The sequence below is a fragment of the Empidonax traillii genome, unplaced genomic scaffold (genome assembly GCF_003031625.1).
Source record: "Empidonax traillii isolate 1590-97213 ecotype Southwest subspecies unplaced genomic scaffold, ASM303162v1 scaffold1673:size75607, whole genome shotgun sequence".
NCBI lineage: Eukaryota > Metazoa > Chordata > Aves > Passeriformes > Tyrannidae > Empidonax > Empidonax traillii.
The window spans coordinates 32,133-51,938 of record NW_020956866.1 but is presented as its reverse complement, the minus strand read 5'-3'; the positions used below and the strand labels follow the sequence as shown (position 1 = coordinate 51,938).

Here is a 19,806-nt window from a genome sequence, read left to right as displayed (position 1 = left end):
TGACTGAGCAAGTCAAGGGCTCAAAAAAATGAGAGAGGAAATGAGGCTATAAATTTTCGTAGCTGAACAAACTGCCTGCAGAATTAACTGTTCAGCTAGGGAAATGGAATTTTAGATTTGCCAAGGTTATGTTTAATTTTAATGGAATTGAAAACTGCTTTTCCATTATGTCTCAGAGAAATAAAATTTATGCAACTCTGACACTTCATTTGGATGTCTCGGGCTCTTCCTCAACCCTGGTACTTCCCCAGTCTCAGGACAACTGAACAAGCAGGCTTTCCTAAAACTTGGTGGGCTGGGAAGAGGACGAGTGGATTAAAGGACCAGCAAAGACCAGGTCTCCACAGAGAACCTGGTTACAGCTAATCCAAGAATGCTCCAGCACGTCACACTCACTCCCAACACCACAGCTCATTTTTATCAGCCTCTGGCTTACAACATAACCCCCCCAGGTTTTGTAAACCCCATGGAAATACAGAATTATTAATTTTTTTTTAACGTTGGCAGAGCAATTCTTCCAATGAACTACAGCCCTTTGATTTCTCCAAGCTGGAGCCAATTTCCTACCTTTCCAAATTAAGCAGGATTTATGCAATAATGCACCACTCACAGGGCAACCCCTCCTCCCTCCCAGCCCCTCAAACACCTGCAGGTTTTGCACCAACAACGTGGCAGGTTCTCTAGAAAAATCTGGCAGCCCTGGGCACAGGGAAGGAAATGTCCTGCTTACCACAAAACTAGTTTTTTTTTTTTTCCAGAACAGCAGCAAAGCACACAGAGAAAGCCCTGCTGGTGTCCTGGAGCTCTTCAGCAGCTAAACAAACACCAAGGTTAATGCCAGGAAGTGAATACCCAGTTTGTTAAGATACAAATCATCTCAACAATGACAGAACCCAAGAACACTTCATTCCTGCCACCGTCACTGCAGCCTAAGGAGAAGAAATCAGTGTCATCAGAACAAATCTTCTCCCAGTCAGCCCACAGACACTCTGATGTTGATGCTTCCCCCTTTCTGTACCTTGTATTTCTGCCTCAGCTCCTCGGTGTCTTCCTTCTCCACCTCCAGCACTCGCCTCCGCTCCGTGGCATCCTCGGCGTAGTCGAGCTTTTATTTGAAAAAAAAGAGAAAAAAAAAAAGAAAGAGAAGAGATGCAGTTTGCCCCATAAGTACTTTGCACTCCCACTGCCAGAATGCACAGCTTAAAAACGATGAGGTTTGAAACAGAACCTCTGCACGTTGTGCTTCGTTTTCTCTGTGCAAAACGGGTCGTTAATGCACATGAGGTGGAGGGTCCTGTCCACGCCAACAGCAACCTCAGCTTTGGTGAGGGGGGAAAATCAGAGCCCAGGGATTTTGGGGAGCATCCAGACCCCAGAACTCAGAGGAGAAGCATTTGGGAAGTGTTTTTTTGAGGAGAAATGTTTTCTTAGTGTGTCGATTTAAGAGCAAGCTGTTCTGCAGACTCTCCCTTTGAAATTGTTTAATTTTGCCTTTCCCTCCCCGTTCCCAAGAGCCATGCAGGGCTGAGGGGGCAGCTGGGGGTGACCTTACCTCCATCTCCATGCGGCCCATGCCCATGACATCATACTTGACGACGATAGGGATGGGATCCGTCCTCCCTGGAAGAGGAACACACAGAGAGGCCTCAGGAGCCGCCCGGCACCGCAGCTCGTGTACACATTGGGTTTGGGTGGTTAGAGATCTTGCCTTGGAGTGCAGAGACCAGAAAGCTACAGTGAACCAAACACGAGCCATTCTCACAGCTTACAGCCCAACCTGCACACCCCCAGGGCTCACAAATGGCTGGGGCTCAACGAGAACCGGACACATGAAACGTTCTCGTGGTCTGTGTTCCCCTGCGTTCCCTCACGGCTTCCACCTGGGCCCAGACGTGCTCCTCATCTTCCCACAGGAGTGAAGAGGCTGGTAAATAGGTTTTGCTGCTCTAGCTCATGAATAATCACTTAGGGCTTCCCTGTAAAGGGTGTGGAAGCCTCCCTCCCACCAGCTTTTGTCCCTCCCCAGGAGCAAGGAATGCCAAACTTCCCTCATCCAGGGCCAGGTGGTTGACACCTGTCCCCCCCTAGGAGATGCTCTGGCACTGCTGTGTCACCTGTAAGCTGTGAAAAGGACTAGTTGCGAAGAAAATTGACTTTGAACTAATCAAACTATGCTGGAGATTTTTTTTTTTTTTTATTTAAAAAAAAACATATCTTTAATCCACTCATAACCAGCCAAACAAAGCAAAATGGGGCAGACAAGCACTTTACTACCACAGCTTTTTTTTTTGTTTGTTTTTTTAAAAATTATTTTAAATTATTATTATGTTTGATTTTTACATCACAACTGGCACTGTTGGTTGTGATGTAACCCACTGAACAAAGTACTTACCTTCTCCGGTGCATACCTTGAGTGAAAAAACAGAATGGTTTACTTCCCTTATTATTGCTCTTGGTTGGTGTAAACAACTGGTTTGTTATACACACATACACAGGTATTATACCTTTGGGCTAAAAGATCCACGGCTTCCACTCGTGCCAAAAAGATTCCACGTGCAAAAGGTCAAAGCCTTTAAAACCCGGGAGAGGTGGGAACTCTTTGCCAGCATCAGCTCGAATTCCTGCCAAAGCCACAGCCCCCAGAGAGGGGCTTGTGAACCTTCAAGTACAGAGGCATGGTTTTTATTCAGAAATAAAGCAAATAAATCCACTGAATTAGCTGCCCTGTGGAATTTGACAGGCAGGTCTCCATCAGGTCCGAAATCAGGGATCGTGTTGATCCAAAACACTTTGGGTTGAGCTTTTGTTTTGGGTGCCGAGGTCTGACAGGGTTTCTCTCGTGCCCAATGGTATAATACAGTAAGCAGTGACTGCAATTTTTAGCAAAAGGACCAAATCAAAGACAGGTTATAAAAATGACTTCCTAAGTGCAATATCACTTTCATAACGTCTCAGCCAGGGATTTACTGGTTAGTGGTGAACCCAAATGGAATGGTTTGGCACCAGGTGCCAACAATTTATTATTTCAATTGTTTTTCAAGCTTTTTTTGGTTTGATTTTTTTTGTTTGTTTGTTTTTGTTTCTCCAGCAATGGACATCTTTGGATGCAGCCTCATTGCCCTGGTAAACCCCTGTGTACAAACAATGCATCAGTACTTTTGCCTTCTAAGGCAGTCAAAGTTTTTTGGTTGTTTTGTTTTGTTTTGTTTTTAATTCAAAAATCTATTTGGAAATTGCAGTAGCAAGTGCTAGTGCCCATCGTGTTGGGGGGGGAGGGAAAAAAAAATCAAGTTTGGACAGTATTAGAAATTTATGTTTAAACTGATTTTGGCAATTCTAACACAAACAGAAACATCCCTTCTTAGCAATACCCTTTAATGAACAAGGATCAGACAAGTGTGCATAAAGAAAGGAAAGGAAAGGAAAATGAAAGACCAAGCAGAAGGATGATGGCTACAACAGAGAAAGTAAGCCTAACATTGGTGCACTGATGACAAAAGGAGTAATTCAGTCTGAAAATAAAAAATTACCACTGCTAAGTTTACCATCACCACAACAAGTCCAGGATCATAACGCTGTAAAAAAGAAACACCATTTGTTAGGCAGAAACCATTAGGGGCAGAAAATAGGCCGTTTGGCAGGGAGGATGGGTTAAAAAAAAATAAAAAATTCAAAACAACAGGAGGTTTCTCGCTCACCCCTCCACCCCACGACCGTGCTCTGCCCTGTGGGACCAGGAGCGGGAACACTCGGAGCGGCTCCTTTCGGGTGTTTGGGGACAGGCCGAGCTCCTGGGGACAGCCCCCTGCCAGAGGGGCACCGAGGCACATGGAATCAGGCAGTTTAAAGAGGAAATAAATCAGGATCTTAAGGAATTACAAACATTCTGGGCCAAAAGGAGCTCTGTCTGAAGGTAACAGGAGGATGTTCCACGCGAAAAGCGACGCCTTTGTTTTTAACCGAACCATCCCTTTGTTACGAATGGAACACCGGGGTGTGACATCCAGGTGACAAGTGCCACGTCCAAACATGGCAGAGCAGCAGTGCCAACCCCACACTGACCCCCTGGACCCGGCACAGCGCTGTGTCCAAGGAAAGTCACAGTGGAAGAGGGACAGGGACACGCTCAGGGCCACCTCTCACCCTGCTGGGAACATGGACAGCAGCCAAAGTGGGAAATGGGACTTTTTAGTTTAGCTCTTTAAGTTTTCCTTTGAAAGAACTTCCTCAAGAAAATTTATTCTGCTGCTGGGCACAGCAACAGGGTCTTTCCCAGCACGTAAATGTGGCTCTTGGACATCAGGGGCCCCCCAGGTTTGGGGTTCCTGCTGACTTTGGTACATCAACACGCTCTGAGGGGAAAATAAGCTTTCCAGAAAGGCCCAGAATTCCCACTCACATTTCCTGCCACACCACAGGGCTGCACAAGCAATGCCACATGGACACCTAAATCCCCCACGGGATAAATCCTGCAGAACACACAGTTGTGTCCCAGCCCCCTGCACCCCAAAACACTGAGGTCACAAACTCCTTCACAGACTCACCCTGCACAGAGCCCAGAGCAGAGAGGGTTATTGCATAAAACACTTCCACACACAGGCAAAACCTCTGTGGAAAGGACAGAGCAGGAACCTCCAGAGGGATGAGAAAAACAAACAGCTCACACAGGAGCCGCACCTTAGAAAATCCAATCTCAAAGTAAATCAGGTTTGTAACAATTCCCTGGATTCAGATATGAAACGAGGCCCCCAAACTGACCAGCTCTGTCTCCTTTTGCTTTCCTCTTCCCCCAGGAAAAGGGGAAACCTTCTTCCCAGCTTGTGAAAAATTGCTCAAAGAGACCCCAAGAGCCGCCCCCTTCCCAGAGCCCTGTAGGGGCAGGGAGCAGCTGGCCAGGCAGGCTTCTCAAAATCCCCACCTTCTGAATTCAACAAAGTGATTGGATATGAGCAAACACTTCCCCTTCAGTGCTAGAAATTAATAAATCTTGGGAAAAGAGTTAATCCTAACGCTGCAGGGCTGTGGTGGGTGTCAGAATGAGTCCCACTGCACACTGTGGGTTCTGGACATGGGCTGGATGCTGCTCTTTGGAATGGGAATGCTGGACCTGCCATCTGAGACCACCCAGAAACACCAGCATTGTCAACACCAGCACACATTTCATCTTGGTTTTAAACACTCAAAATAGAAAAGAGCTTTCCTTGACAATCTGCAGGTTCAGGAGGACTCCTCCCTCCAGTTCAGCATCACGGGGAACAGAATTCTAGAAATGTTTGGGCTGGAAGGGACCTTAAAAAACACTCAGTGCCACCCCCTGTCATGGGCAGGGACACCTTCCACCAGCCCAGGCTGCTCCAAGCCCCGTCCAACCTGGCCTTGGACACTTCCAGGGATCCAAGGGCAGCCACAGCTTCTCTGGGCAACCTGTGCCAGGCCCCACCCTCACAGGGAAGGATTCCCTCCCAATATTTAATGTAACTTCATCCTTTTTTTAAGTTTAAAACATCTACCCTCGTCCTATCACACCAGGTAAGTTTCTCTGTTAAACAGAAGCTCAGAAATAACAGGATGCTCCCACTAAAAAGAAGATGAATCCCCCAAAAACTGTTAACATAATTCAGTCAAAGCTCTTTCAGTGCATCCCTCATGCAGAGTGTGTGAGCACTACTGAGATAACAGCCCAGCCTTAATCCTGCTTGCTGTGTTGACATCTTCATAGAAATTCCCCCCAGGTACAAGCTTTGTGGGACTTAATCCCAGAGGACTGATTGATATCACACTCTTCACTGGAGGAGAATTTCACAATCTAAGCATCTCTAGAGGACAAGGACAACAGACAGAGGGACGTGGTGTTGTTGGGCACACAGAGGATTTCTCCTTGTTCCTTATCTTTATGCTACAATCAAAACCACAACCACAGCAAGACACAACCTTCCAGGGGGTTATAATTGCTCCTGATATAGTGGAAAGACACCTTTGTGCAGGCAGCACGGGGTAGTTTTGGGATCAATCACTGTGTTTGCTCTGGTGGGTAAGGGTCGGTTTGTTCAGTCAGCACAAACCCCACTGCAGGCTCTGGAAGGGCAACAGGAACCTGGAGTCAGAGATCAACCCCCTCTTAGGCTCAGGGCACTCACCTGCAGCTGCACTGCCTGAGAAGTGTGAGACAGGGATGAGTTTCATTTTCAAAGACCAGGATTTTCCAAGCTCTCAGCACTCCTGGGTCTGTTTTGATGCAGCTGAGGGGGAGGGTCAGGCTCTTCTCCCAGGGAACAAGAGACAGGACATGAGGAAACAGCCTCAAGCTGTGCCAGGGGAGGTTTAGGCTGGATATGATGGAAAATTTCTTCACTGAAAGGGTTGTAAAGCATTGGGACAGACTGCCCAGGGCAGTGGTGGAATCATCATCCCTGGAGGGATTTAAAAGCTGTGTGGCATTTGGGGACATGGCTTAGTGGCAGCCTCGGCAGTGCTGGGTTCCCTGAGAGTCTGTGACAGCCCAAGGACTGTCACACTGGAAATTCAAACTCCTCACTCAGTGCATCAATAAGAGAGAGGGGAGAAAATCCCCTCAATTTTCACTGGAGCAAAAGCCTGGGGTGCTCAGCACTGGCTAAAAATGACAGCACGTTATCAAACTCATTCCAACTGCTGAGAGAAGCAAAGAACAAACAAGGGCAACCTTTAATCCTGGTGTCCTTTGGGAATTAAGACTTGTGAGCTCATCCTGTTTGTGTCAGATTTCTGGAAGGGGTCAAAACAATCAAGAGATTCAAACAAAGTCTGAAGTGTCCATCATCCTCAGTGGCAAACATCGAGTCCCAGAGAGGAGAAAGTGTTTTCCAACAACACAAAAACTGCCCTGTGAATTTAATCCTTACTAAGCAGGGGAGAAAAGAGGAGAAAAGGACAAGCTGTAAACACCCCAATCACATGGAAAACTTCCAATGGGAGCTCCAAACTTCTCAGACACACAAGAGAAGGCACAGAGTGGACTCTGGGACAAAAAACATCCCTAATTCAAACACTGAGCAATGGACTGAAGAACAACACAGAGGATGGTGGAGCAAGAACACAATTCTGGGACGATTTAGAACAGAAATCAGAGGTAAGAGTTGCTGTCTGTGCTATGTCAGTAAGTGGAGAGGGCTGATTTGAGGCTGTGCTGCAGGGGTGAGGCAGGTTGTACATGGCCACAACCACTCACTTCCCCCACTCCCCTCTCACAGTTTAATAAAGCTGTTTTACCATCACCCAGCACAAAGGGCCATAAAGGCTCACTCTGAGCCAAGAGAAGGCCCTGTGTCACAATAAACACCTGTCACTGGAAGCACCCAGATTTCACTGGCTACACCCACTCAAACAACCCATAAACTCACCACCTGTAATCAAGGGAAGGATCTTGCACATTCAAGAGCAAACAAAGGGCAACTGCTTCCCCCAAAGGACACTGAGGCATCAAGCAAACCTCCCTTTAGGTCTGTGGGGCGGTGGATTTTGACACAGCAATGAAGATGGGTGTGATGATAGCAGCTTCCAAAGCCACAGCACCCAGGTTTTTTCACGAGCTAACTCACAGGAAAATACCACTCTTACAACCACTGCAGTGATTTACGTTGCAAAAACAAGCATGGAAATGTTCACCCGAGCCAGATTTGAGGTTCCTGGGAGGACATGTTAAGATACAAGAAGATAAGACTGTGTTCAGAGCTACTTCTTGGGTAGGGCTGCCAAGCCATTCCAAACCCTGTGAATAAAGGCACTGTTCAGTATTTTTATCCGCCTCTTCTGTATTTCCCTGTATTTATTACAAAGCTCCAGAACCCAGAGAGAGAAACCTAACACCCCTCAGATGCTCATTGTTCCTTGTTCACAGGCCTGACACACCCCCACCGTCTGCTTCCCAGGATCAGAGGGCCCAACAAATAGGAAGCGCCTTCGCAGCCGAGCCGGGGCCATTTGGCGAGCGGGTGCCAGCGCCAGGATTCCAGGCCTTGGAATTCAAACCCTGAGCTCATTTCTCCAAGCTGCAGCTGCCAAGCGATCACATTTGTGCCTGAGCTCAGTTGCCTGAGCGGTCAGAGCTCTGTTTATTGCTCCCCACGGGCTGAGGAACCTGGAAGGGGCAAACGCAGCGTGCGGTGCCCGCGGCCACCTGGCACAACAGGCTTGGAAAGGGATGGGAGCGTCGTGGCACGGATGAGGATCCCCCAGGGCTGCCAGGGAGAGGATATTTCCTGCCTGAGCCACGGGATCGCTGCTCCACCTGCAGCTCTCTGCTCTCTGCAGCTTCCCAGCACTTGTCAGACGCTTCTGCTCTTTCACTGGGCTCATCATCCCTTGGAGCGGGAGGGGATGTTTTGCCTTGTCTGAACAGATTTAGTGGAGAATGTGCCAAGGAAGAACTGCACCCTAGTGATACTGGAGGGAGGGGAGTGCTGACTATATTTATCAGCAGAGAATTTGCAAGTCAGAGCAGAAATCCACTTGTGGTTTGTTGGTTTTTTTTAATTGAAAATCATGCAAGAAAAATACAGTCTGATGGAGGCACTGAATTTTGGCATTGTCTAACAGATTTGATAACCTGTCTTTGCCACCTACCACGAAAGGATAAACTAAGCCCGAAATGCTTGTAACTGCTGCTCCCTGTGTCACTTGTACAATTCATAGAGTCAGTTTGGAGCACACCTGGATCAACAGGAACAGCTCTGCCCTGACAATCTGGGCAGGGTTCTTGCTTTCAATAATCCTGTGCAGGGTTATTGCTGTCAGCCTGACTGGAAGGGGACAAGGATCCAGGAAGGGTTCCCAGCTCCACATGGCACTGCTGGGAGCTCCCAAGGCACAAGCCCTGCCCTCCCCACCCAGCATGACATCAGCAGAGCTGCTCCCCAGGAAGATCCAACCCCTTCCGGAACAGTTACGTTACTAAAAACACAAGCAAACATGAGGGAAGGTATTACTGAATAGGAAAAGGAATCACAGAAGGCATTTCTTTAGGACCAAAGGCTGCAGGGGAAGCTGCTGCCACCACAAGGACCTGCCCCTAAAAGGATGTCCCTTCTCCAAACACAACCACCTGCTGCTTTCTACTTCCTGAGCACTGCAGACAAGCCCAGGCCCAGCAGCCACTCACCTTCAAACTCAACTTGCATGAACATTTCCATCAATGAGCTGCCTCAGTGCCTGAGGGACAAACTATCCAGGAGGCTTTAAGGTCCAGTTCCAGTTCTGCACTAAACCCCCACGTCACCTGAATGACCTGATTGACAACAGAAATACTGAAGAGCAGCTCAGCCACCACAAAACCTTTTTATCTGTTGCCACTGATTGTGATTCACCCCTCAGAAACACCACAAAAGATCAGGATAATCCCAGTCTTGGGAATACTGTGGGAATGTGAACGAAATCAATGCTTTTAAATGTCTCCAATTAATACAGGACATGGTTTTTGCTATAGGGAAAGTTAACTGCTTCCTGTCCAGGTGCTGGAGCTGTTTTTAAAAGGTCAGGGCTGCAATGAGGCAAGAATATTTCCTTAAGAGAGAACTTTAAAGAGGCAAATCTACAAAAGGACGAGCTGGACCTGAACTCCAAAGCTGAGCAATCCTCCCTCTGAGTCCCTTCCACATGGCCAGTAAACATCAAACCCTCCCACCGCCCTCTCTGAACTCCCCAAACCTTCCCCAACCCCTGCTATGACCAAGGAAACAGCAGGGTAACCTATTCAGCTTCCCCACATCTAATTAAATGAGATCAAACTACTGGGTTTAGTCTTCCAGACATAACTCTAAAATACCATTACCTCATATTAAACACACAAGTCCAAAAAGAAAAAAAAAAAACAACACCAAACCGAGAAGTTTTCAGCACAATTATATATATTTTTTTTTTAAACAAGACTTGTCAAAAAAAAATTGACAGGGAAAAGTTGAAGAGCTTATAAAAATATTTTCAACTGTGTGATTAAAATTATACCACTTCTGCATGTCAGTCTCCTGGCTTTTCATAATACTCCTTTAACGTGATGGGAAATACTCACTCCAAGAGAAATCATTAGAGTATTTGAATTCAGATTTCACTCAGCCCTCTCATTCCCCTCCTGACTTATATAACTCCTGATTTATTCACAATCCTCGGGCTCATTTAGCACAGGGCTTCACACGAAGGTCAGCCAGTGTTTTTAACCACATCTCTTCTAGTTTCCTTTTACCAGCAGACCACAAAATTCTAGATTATCAACTGCCCCTGTTCCCCCAAAGATAAAACAGCCTGCAAGGCACCATTTTCTCACTTGTCAGAGCACAGCCATCACATGTCCCTGTGGAAAAGTGGCTCCCCAAGCCATCCTTTCCCAAATCAAAAAGATCCCTGTCAGCTGGCAACCCCCTCCTCTGCTTTTCCACATTCAGTGCCTGTTAGCAAGTTGAAGCACCATTTCCAAATATAACACAAGAGTTGTTTGTGGGGGAAAAAAAAACCAACATGAAAAACATCCAGGAGAAGAGATGAGCAGGGGAATGACTCTGCTGAATTTGTTATGAGCATCTCTGAACGGGGATGCAGCACTGGCGTGGCCACAGTTGACAGCACTACCCTGCCTGATGCTCCACTCAGCACATCTCCAATTAAATAAAAGATGCAGATGTTTCTTTCTTCCCCAAGTGGCTCAGCTCTTCTCCTTAACAAGAGTTACACCACCAGGCAGCTGCTCCAGCAGGTACAGAACGACTCTGCTTCTGGAATTTCGCTGAGAATGAGCCACTTTGTACCACACAACAGCACGTTTTTACCACCAGCAACTGGCAAATGTGAATTGTAGGCTGTTCCAGATCCCACCCAGAGGCAGCTCAGCACCCTCACCACAGCATTCCATCCACAGTGGGAAGTTAAGGATGAAGGAAGCCATCCTAGGGGAAGGTTTTGTTGGACACCCCCACAACAGCCTGACTACAAGAAACAAACATTTCTGACTGGCAAGTGTAATGCAGGATAACTCTGGGATTCACAGAACTAAAGAGGGAGTCCCAGTTCAGATGAACACCTAGAACCAGAAGTGACATAACAAAAATCAGCAGACTCATGCACTTCCTCTTTAATTAAAGTGCATGGACAAAAGATGACCGCAATATGAGTTGCATTTATGTAATCCCAAAAGTTTTGAGGGTCTGAGGCAAGGGCTTTGTGCAGGAGGTCAAAAACCACATCCACAGCTCAAGGCTGCTCTGATTCTGCTGCATCTCCTCACTACAGGCTGTTTCAGATTCTAGGCTCAAGCACAGCATGAACCACGAAGAATTAACAGCATAAACACTCCTACATCTCTTCAGAAAGGCAGTGTGGAAGTCTTTCCTCAGCAAGGCAGTGTGGAAGAGGGGAAGAACTTTTGTTCTGCTCCTCCATTCTCAGCACACATCAGAGTGACTTCGCTCTTCAGACTCCGAGAACAAGATTAAAACTGGATGCAAATGTTTGCTTCCTGACATTTTGTATTTGGATTTTTGGGACAATTCATGCAAAAAGGTCACTGGATAATGAAATAAACCCTCCCAACACGAGCCTCACCAGTGCCACAGGCTCTGGCTGCTCAGAACTCAGGGACAAAAGCTGGAGCAGCTTTTCTGCCTGCCCAGGACATGGGCTGGAGAAGCTGGATAGGGCACTGCTCCCCTTCCAGAAGGTCAAAGGCACTATGAAACTCCTGCCCATGTTCCAAAGCCCACGTTAGGAAGGTTTCAGCACTGAACTGGGTTTAACTGGGTGGGTTATTTTTACTCCTGTGCTCCCCTTAAGGTGCAGGAGGAGCAGGACCGCCCTCCCAGCCCATCCCCATGACTTGGCTGCAGCTCCCACACAGTTCAAATCACCAGAGCTTCAATAATACAGGAGTAAGAGACGTGGAACAGCTTCAGTGCCGTGAAAGGCACAGTGGGAACATCCAAATGGGGACAAGTATCAAAGTGCAAATTCCTGCTGGGCCCTTGGGACATGGTGACACCACCACGGGCAGCCCTGGTGTGCTTGTTCCTGGGACAAGGTGACACCACAGCCCTCCTGCCCCAAGTCCAGACCTCCAGGCCCATCATCTGTGTGCAATCCATCACCTCAGTGCCAGCAGAACCCCGGGAACAGGCAGCCTGGGCTGTGCTTTGGGATCCACCCGTGGCTGGGATGAGGCTTTACCTTGGTTCAAGTGTTTCCACACGGGTGACACACGGAGCAACAGGGCACCCAAAAGAGAAAACACACCCAGTTACATCCCAGGAGCCAGAGGCCAAGAGGTGACAGCTACAACCCCATCCTGAGGTTTGGCCCCAGCAGGGACACGACAGGACTGCAGTGCCATGCATTAACCAGAGGAATTCCAAGGAAACCCTGTTAGAGGAAGCCACAAGCATTAACCACCAACACAGTCCTGCCTGAGAGGTTACAGAGCCTCAGTCCAGGGGATTAATGTGCATTCCCAGAGTTTGTTACCTCTCCACAGTCCTCCAACTGCACAGACACACCCATCTCTAAGGGGCTCGCTCAGGGAATTCCAATTACAAGCCTCCAGGTCTTCAGACTATGGGTATGGGAACATGGGTCAGTTAGTCTGAGCTTCCAACACTTCCAGAGGTTTCTACAGGAATGGGATTTAGTGTCACAGGAAGAATTTAGGGGCAAGACAGCAAGAGGACAAGGTGTTGTGGTTCAACCAGCACTACAGTGTCCCAAGGAGAATGGCTGGGAACAGAAATTAGTGGAGAAACCAGGAGTGAGCCCCTCCCATCCATGAGCACCTCTGCCACCACCTCCCATCTTCAGGGGGCCCTTAACTCGCCTTCTAACGGCTTCTGACCCCTGAGAGCGCACCCAGATCATCAAACTCCCTCCAACCTTCAGTTCTTTCAATCCCAAAGCACCCAGCCAGCAGAGCATCAGCCCAGGTTGGAAGCTGCAGCGCTCCCTGTCAGCGCGTAGGAAGTTAATTCTCCTCCCCCCGCCGTGACTCTCACACCGCACACGCCCCCAACACCAGGTCTAACCTGCACCAACAAGCCAGGCAAGGCAGCAGCTTCCACTTCCAAACTGCTAAACAGGAAACTCAACAGTGCATTGGTTTTGGATGGATTAATAACGGAAAGAAAATCTACTCTAGGAACGAAAGGCAGAGATCGTTTTGTTAAAGACCAAGGCTGGTGGTGAAGGTTTCAGACAAGGGGAGACTGGACTTACCCTGCAGCGACTTTCCCAATCCCTGGCCCAGCTTCCACCCATGTTTCTGGAGTAAGCGGTGTCCAATATTATCCTGACAGACAGAACAGAGAAAACAAACCAAAAATATTCCAATAATATATTCTTCCCTTCCCGCTGACATTTAAACATGTGATGAGCAAGAGATCTTTCTACATATAGAGATGCATGCAAAAAAATGCTACTGAAAAGGCAATATATATGCCCAATAAAAGGGAAAGACAAATGTCAAAAATTGCTGGCTAGAATTTTTCCAGGGGGGATGGGTATCAGGGACGGTCACTTTCTGATGGTGTGCTGGGCAACTTTTGTGCATCGCGTTTAAAAGAAATAAAAAATAATAGTAATAATAATAATAAAAAAAAAAGCAATGTGGGAGAAAATAAAGTGTACCAATAAAAATTGACAGTAAAAAGCATTAAATCAAGCTATTTATACAATCATATCCATCACCTAGACAGCACCACTTAAGATTTTTTTTTTTTTTTTTTGGTAAAGAAAATCTACAATGTGTTTAGTCATTTTGTTTGTGTGTCAGGCTTTTATAATACTGAGTAAGTTGTAAGTGCAAGACTGCCCCACCACTAGAAACCAAAACACAATCAGAGCAAAATCCAGGCTAGACTTGATTGGTTTTTTTTTTATATATGTATATATATATATAAACTAGCATGCAGCCAATATTAAACTGAAAAAACAGTGAGGTTAGTAAAACAAAACAAAAAAAAAAATAAAATCAATTAAATAAAATGAGCTCAAGCACAGACTGGGTGATGCATTTCACATGTAAACTAACAAAAATACTAAGATGTTAGAATGAAACAGGCCTAGCAATAAGTCAACAGCAAGGAACCATTAGTGCATGTAGGGGAAACAATAAGCATAATGTCTCATCTTCCTAAAAAAAAAAAAAAAGGGGGGAAAAAAAAAAAAAAGGAAAAAAAAGCTATTTTGGAATAAGTGGGAAAGTCCTGACGCAGCAATTAAGTGTCAGCTTTTGGAAATCGGGCTGAGCAAGGTTCAGGGTGGAAATTGTGGTGTTTTTCTGCAAGGTTTGTGCCCCCAGACAAAGAGCAGAGAGCTCATAGCACCCTCCAACCATCTGGGCTGACAGCTCTGCCCTTGGTGACCAGTTTACCCAGTTACAAGCGGTGACCAACTGCCCACTCAGCAAAGGAGGACTCTGGGCTGGGACCACATTCACCTTCTAATCATGAAAAGATAAAAATAAAATAGGCACTTGTTGGTTACTCATTCTCAAAAGGCAAACAACTTGAGATATTACAGAAATATCCTGAATTAGGACAGGATCCATAACACTGAAGGTGCAGGGAACCTTAAAAAAGAATTATATATATATATATATATGCTGAAGGTTTCTTTAATGAAATAACCAAGTCATCAACAGAAACCAGAGTAGCAGTGGTTTTGTCACTCCACAGGGTTTTGCAGAACTTTGGTGAATCAGCTTGAAAGGCACACCCTTCCTAAAGATATTGGCTGCATGGGTATATTTTTCCTCAAAAAGATGTTATCAAGCATAAATTTGGGATTTTTTTCCTGCTCTACCAGTAAGGCACTGTCTACCTGCATTTCTCAAGGAATGAGGGTATGTCTTTCCCACAGCACTGGCTCTCCCCCAGGACATCATTAGGGTTACGTGGAAGCAAAAAAATAAATGGAACCAGGAGAAGTAAAGGAATGTCTGGGGATAAAAGCAATAAATCAGGATGGATTCCCACCACAAACACCATGGAGAGGACTAGGACTGTCTGCTGGGAAGAGGAGGAAAACTTACCTGCAGGCACACCTGCCCTGAGCACGGAGTGCCCAATCCTGGAGCTGGAGGGGCTGGGATAAGGCACTAATTGTCCCACCCTGACAAAGGATCTTTGGATCCCTCTGTGCTGACAAAAATGGCTGCGTTTCCCCAGAAAAAAAAAAAAAAAAACAAAACCAAAACCAAAACAAAACACCCCCAAAAAAAACCCAACAACCAAATAAAAAAAATAAATAAATCCAAAGGACAAGGAGTACTTTGCGTCTTGGCCAAGTGGAGATGAGACATTGTGCTGACTGTGTGTGTTATGAATGCACTAAAATAAAGACAGATGAAGCAGAACGCTATTCCAAAAGCAGTGCAAGTGGAGTGAAAGCATTTCCATACGAACCTGGCTTTAAAAACTGGGCTGTCAAAAGAACAGTTAAATGTAACACAAAGTAAGAAACTGTCCAATCACTAATGGTAGTTTTTTTTTTTTTTCTTTTGCTTTGTTTTCAATTCACTGCTTGCAAGTAATGTATTTATTAAAGAAGAGTGAAAGCATAAAATAAATTCAACAAGTCAAGACCAGCTGGGAGATTCAAGAGCGGTGTGTTGTGACTGACACAGTGAAGGGGGAAACAAATGTTAAAGGGAAAAAGAAAAATTTAGAAGGGTTATACACATTAGCACCACTTTTACAGAACCACTCAAGAGGATGGTCGCGAGTTGTTTGACATAAATTGGAATTATGCCTGAACATTGTCCTGTCTCAGTTCCCAGGAAGGGGGTGGTTTTCCCAGCCCAATTTTTTTTTTTCCATTTGTTTGTTTATACACTGGAGTTAATTTTAAATCCTGCTGAATCAAAATGGAGCATCTTCTGTTTCGCTGAATAGGGAGGACAACTCTAGTAATTTAATATTAATATTTGAGCTGGGACCTGCTCATTTCAACCTCCTCCCTCCTTTTCCAATGGCTCTCACAGCAGACTGACAGACTGACAGAACTGCTCCTCAGTGCAAACGCTGCCCTAAAAATGAAACGCTGGAAGGCCAGGCTTGCTGGGCTCCCATGTGGGGCCAGTCTGCAGAGCCTGGGGAGTAGCCAGAGGGAAATTTGACATGGAGCAGCGAATGCTACAACAGCCAGCAGCTTTCTTCATTTAAACTGCATTTTTAAGCGACAGTTCTGTAAAAGCACAGCCTCTTTCACAGAGAAAAGATGGGTGTTTTACAGCAAACTTCCTGTCCGTGTCAAAGGCTGTCACTGCTTTTGAACAGACCGGCCTCAGCTGCAGCAGCTCCACAGCAGAGCTGTGCAATGGCACAGCTGAGGGGGGCTCACCTCCTTCCTCTGCCATCCTGCAGCTCCCTGTGTTACAGCCACGAGAAAAATTATTGAGGCAGCCAAAACAGGTGTCCCAAGAGGTGTTTGAGCGAGCAGGGGGGCTCTCCTGTACCACCCAGTGGGGTGGGGGCTGTGGGTGCTCCACGCAGGGAGAGCAGCTCTGGCTGGAACAACTCACACCCACACCCCCCCCCAGCATTATCTCACCCCTCCAGAGCTGACCACCAGCGATCATTTCTATTTACAGATGGAGAACTCGGCATTAATGCCAAAGCATAACTTTTCCAAAGGGTGGAGGAAATGCAAGGTCTTGGCTGCACAAAAGCCTCGTGGAGCTGGGGGCAAAAGCTCACCCGAAGGGAGCGGCTCCACCAGCTCAGACTGGGCTCCTCAACTCCCCATCCCGTGCCCTCGGTTGCTTTCCACAGGGATCAGCGATTCCTAAGTGGGATACCCCCAGCAAGAAATTTCTGACAAAGGTTCTGGCCAACAGGAAAAGAAACTGCTTCAAATTAAAACACCTGCAGAAGAACACAAAGGTTTTGGTTGCTGCCTGCGGGGCGACGCTGCACGATGGATGAACCACAGCACTGGTTTTGCCTGACAGGTTTTCCAGGAGATCCCCAGGGATTGTATCCCCACTGGCCAGCCCGGCACGGGCAGGAACCATTCGTCTCTTGAGTGGATTGTAAGCTGTGCTCACTGTGTATGGAGGAATCTATAAGCAAGGATCGGATGCTACTGGGTGAACCCATGCAAACAAGAGGTTGAAAAGATTCCCAAAACAAAAACCTAGAGCTCACTACAGATGACACAATGAAGACCAGAGAGAAAAGCCAAATAGTAATGCTACACCATTCAGCTTCCAGAAGCACATTATTTATAGCGCTGTCCACATATGGCTGCTGCTAAATGTCAAATCAGCAGCCTCATCAAATGACACTTTGGAACTAGTGGAGTCCACAGATCCGTACAGATTTCCAGTGCGACACAGCCCGGCCCCAGCTCGGCCAGGCTCCAACAGCCCGCGGTGCCAAACACCACCGACTGCAGCCTGGGGGGCTCAGGGACCTCCTCTGTGCCCCAGCAGCGTTAGAGAGAGGGGAAAGGACATTTGTTAGTCAGGACAAGGACAAACTAACAAGCTCCAGGGTGAGTGGGGGGGTTCCCAGTCTGGCCTCCAACCTGCAGCGGTGCCGGCGTGGGTGGAGCCCTGACACTGCCTGCACTGGACGGGGCTGCTCCCGGGGGGCTCTAGGGGGGCTGGCGCTGCCTCCTACTCCATCTGCACTGCTGGGACGAGGCAAACCGGGAATTCACAGCGAAGGAGATTCAATAAACGAGTAGAAATAAGGAATTAATGTGAAGAAAAATCTGGATTCTGTTCAAGCTGCAATACTTCGTGACTTCCCGTTCGGGTACCTGAACTCAGTGCACTCAAAATACTTTCAGAACAAACACATGCAGCTTCTGGGATTTAAAAAGAGGGTGAAGTGCTCTGATTTTTTCAAGGACATCAGACAGCAGTGGATGCACTGACGTGAACAGCCAGTGTAAGTGCAGCATCTTTCAAACCACAACAAGAAAAAACGTTACTTGTGGTGGGGGGAAAAAAAAAAAAATATCAGTATTTGCAGCTCTGAAGAGTCCATTGATATGAAATATTTTCTTCAATTTAGTAATGGAAAATAGCTGGCACTCGTTCAGGTCCATCCCTAGCTCCTGGCAGCTCTGTTTTCCATAAATGTACTCTGGTCAGAGTCGCATGTTTCAGTCCAGGCATCTTTGGCCTGGACTCGCTGCACGCGGCAGGATTTCCACGGGAACAAAAACACCAGTAGGCTAATTGAGGACACGTTTCAACATTGTAATGATCTGTAGACTCCCCAAACCTATTTTTCCAGCCACCTTTGAGTTGCATGCTGTAGCAGTACAGTCAGCACCTCTCAACAGATAATGCTGCAGAGATGGATCTCACGTCAGCTGGGAATGCCACTCGGGCACGGCACGGGGAACCCTCCACCCCAGGATCTCTCCAAGCACAGCTACCTGTGGGCTCGGGAGCATTTCCACGTCGCTAACAGGTGGGAAGCTGCATTTAAGAGAACATATTTAATCCACTCCTCACTCTGCAGAATAACCTCAACCTTCTAACTGGGAAGTGCTTTGATCTGCCACGGTATAAACACAGGATGTTCATCATCCCAACTGTTTCCTCACTGTGAAGCAGAGGCTCACTCATGACTCCCTGAGCAGATTCCTTGGAAAAGGCCACTTGGATTGCTAACAGAGAACTGGTAGATGATTATAAACCAATTTGTTAATACTGAAATATTATTGAAATAATATTTAGATGTGTGATAGTTTCAAAATATAGACTTGGTCTTACTCCTTTTCCCTCTCAATTTTAGCTCTGGGTGAGCAAACAGCTTCAAACACAAGAAGAAAAAAAAATACAAAAAAAAGCAGAATGAACATCCCTTTCCTGGTGAAAAACCTTGCAGGAGAAGCGCCCCACTGAAGCCTGTCAAGAAAACCTTTCCTTCTGTTCATGTGTGTAATCTGCCAATTCAAAAAGCACATTGGTCATTAATGGTGTGGAAGGAAGAATCACCTCCACAGGTGCCAGGAAACCTGACCAGTAATTCACGCTCCCCAGATGGAGAGTTTCTTTTAAGAACCAACAGTGTATTCTACAGAGAGCACGTGAGGATGACCTTCAAAAGGGACCAGTTTGTTCCTGACACTGGGCTTGCCCATGAGGCCAAAAAAACACCCCATGCAGCAGTCACAGGTTTGAAATCCTGGACAATGGACAATGGCACAGCTGCCCAGGGCAGGGTGGTGTCACCATCCCTGGAAGTGCTCTAAAAACACCTGGATGTGGCATTGGGAGACCTGAGTCACCGGTGGCCTTGGCAGTGCTTGGGGAATGATCTTAGAGGGCTTTTCCAATCTTACTGACTCTGTGATTCTCTTATTACAGACAAAAGAAGACTGAAACAAACTGGATTTTGAAGAAAAATTTGAGATTTTAACTCCCCCTCCTCCTTCTCCCAAAACAAGACATTCTCTTGTCCTCTTTATCCAACTGTTTTCAAATAAAACCCTTTAGGCTGAACTGTACCTACCAAAAAGTTGTAAAGATTAATAATGTCCTGGCATGTGGATGGTGAGACAGATATATACGAATAAAATATTACAGCCATAATTTAATTTAATTTTGCTGCTGCAGTTCAACATTAATCAAACTGCACAGAGCATTACTCCTACAGATGATGTGAAGTGCCCTGCTGGGCCCAGGGTTTAGGCATCATTCCCTTTGGAACACCGGAGACGTGATCTGCGACCTCTTCTATTCCTCTCTTCGGGAAAACACTTCTGCAACTCAGGTAACCAGTCTAGTCTGCAAAGCAGCCATCTGAATATTTTGAAATTCTAATTTCCAACAGCAGGCTA

General features: G+C 46.6%; 1 protein-coding gene across 6 annotated transcripts in view; it reads right to left on the bottom strand.

The window, feature by feature from the left end:
• The window catches only part of GPATCH8 (G-patch domain containing 8), a 52,826-nt gene that overhangs the window by 16,641 nt on the left and 16,379 nt on the right, over nucleotides 1–19,806 (bottom strand). For 2 of the 6 annotated variants that reach the window (XM_027908297.1, XM_027908298.1), the window contains 4 exons: nucleotides 15,408–15,425; nucleotides 13,219–13,291; nucleotides 1,553–1,620; nucleotides 1,019–1,105 (listed from right to left, as the gene is read on the bottom strand). In XM_027908297.1, the coding sequence (XP_027764098.1) occupies nucleotides 1,019–1,105; nucleotides 1,553–1,579 (114 nt within the window). In that variant the 5' untranslated portion in view covers nucleotides 1,580–1,620; nucleotides 13,219–13,291; nucleotides 15,408–15,425. Of the gene's footprint in view, nucleotides 1–1,018; nucleotides 1,106–1,552; nucleotides 1,621–3,530; nucleotides 3,576–12,477; nucleotides 12,721–13,218; nucleotides 13,292–15,407; nucleotides 15,426–19,806 lie in introns of those variants that run through there. The other 4 variants (XM_027908299.1, XM_027908300.1, XM_027908296.1 and 1 more) reach the window with 4 other exon arrangements.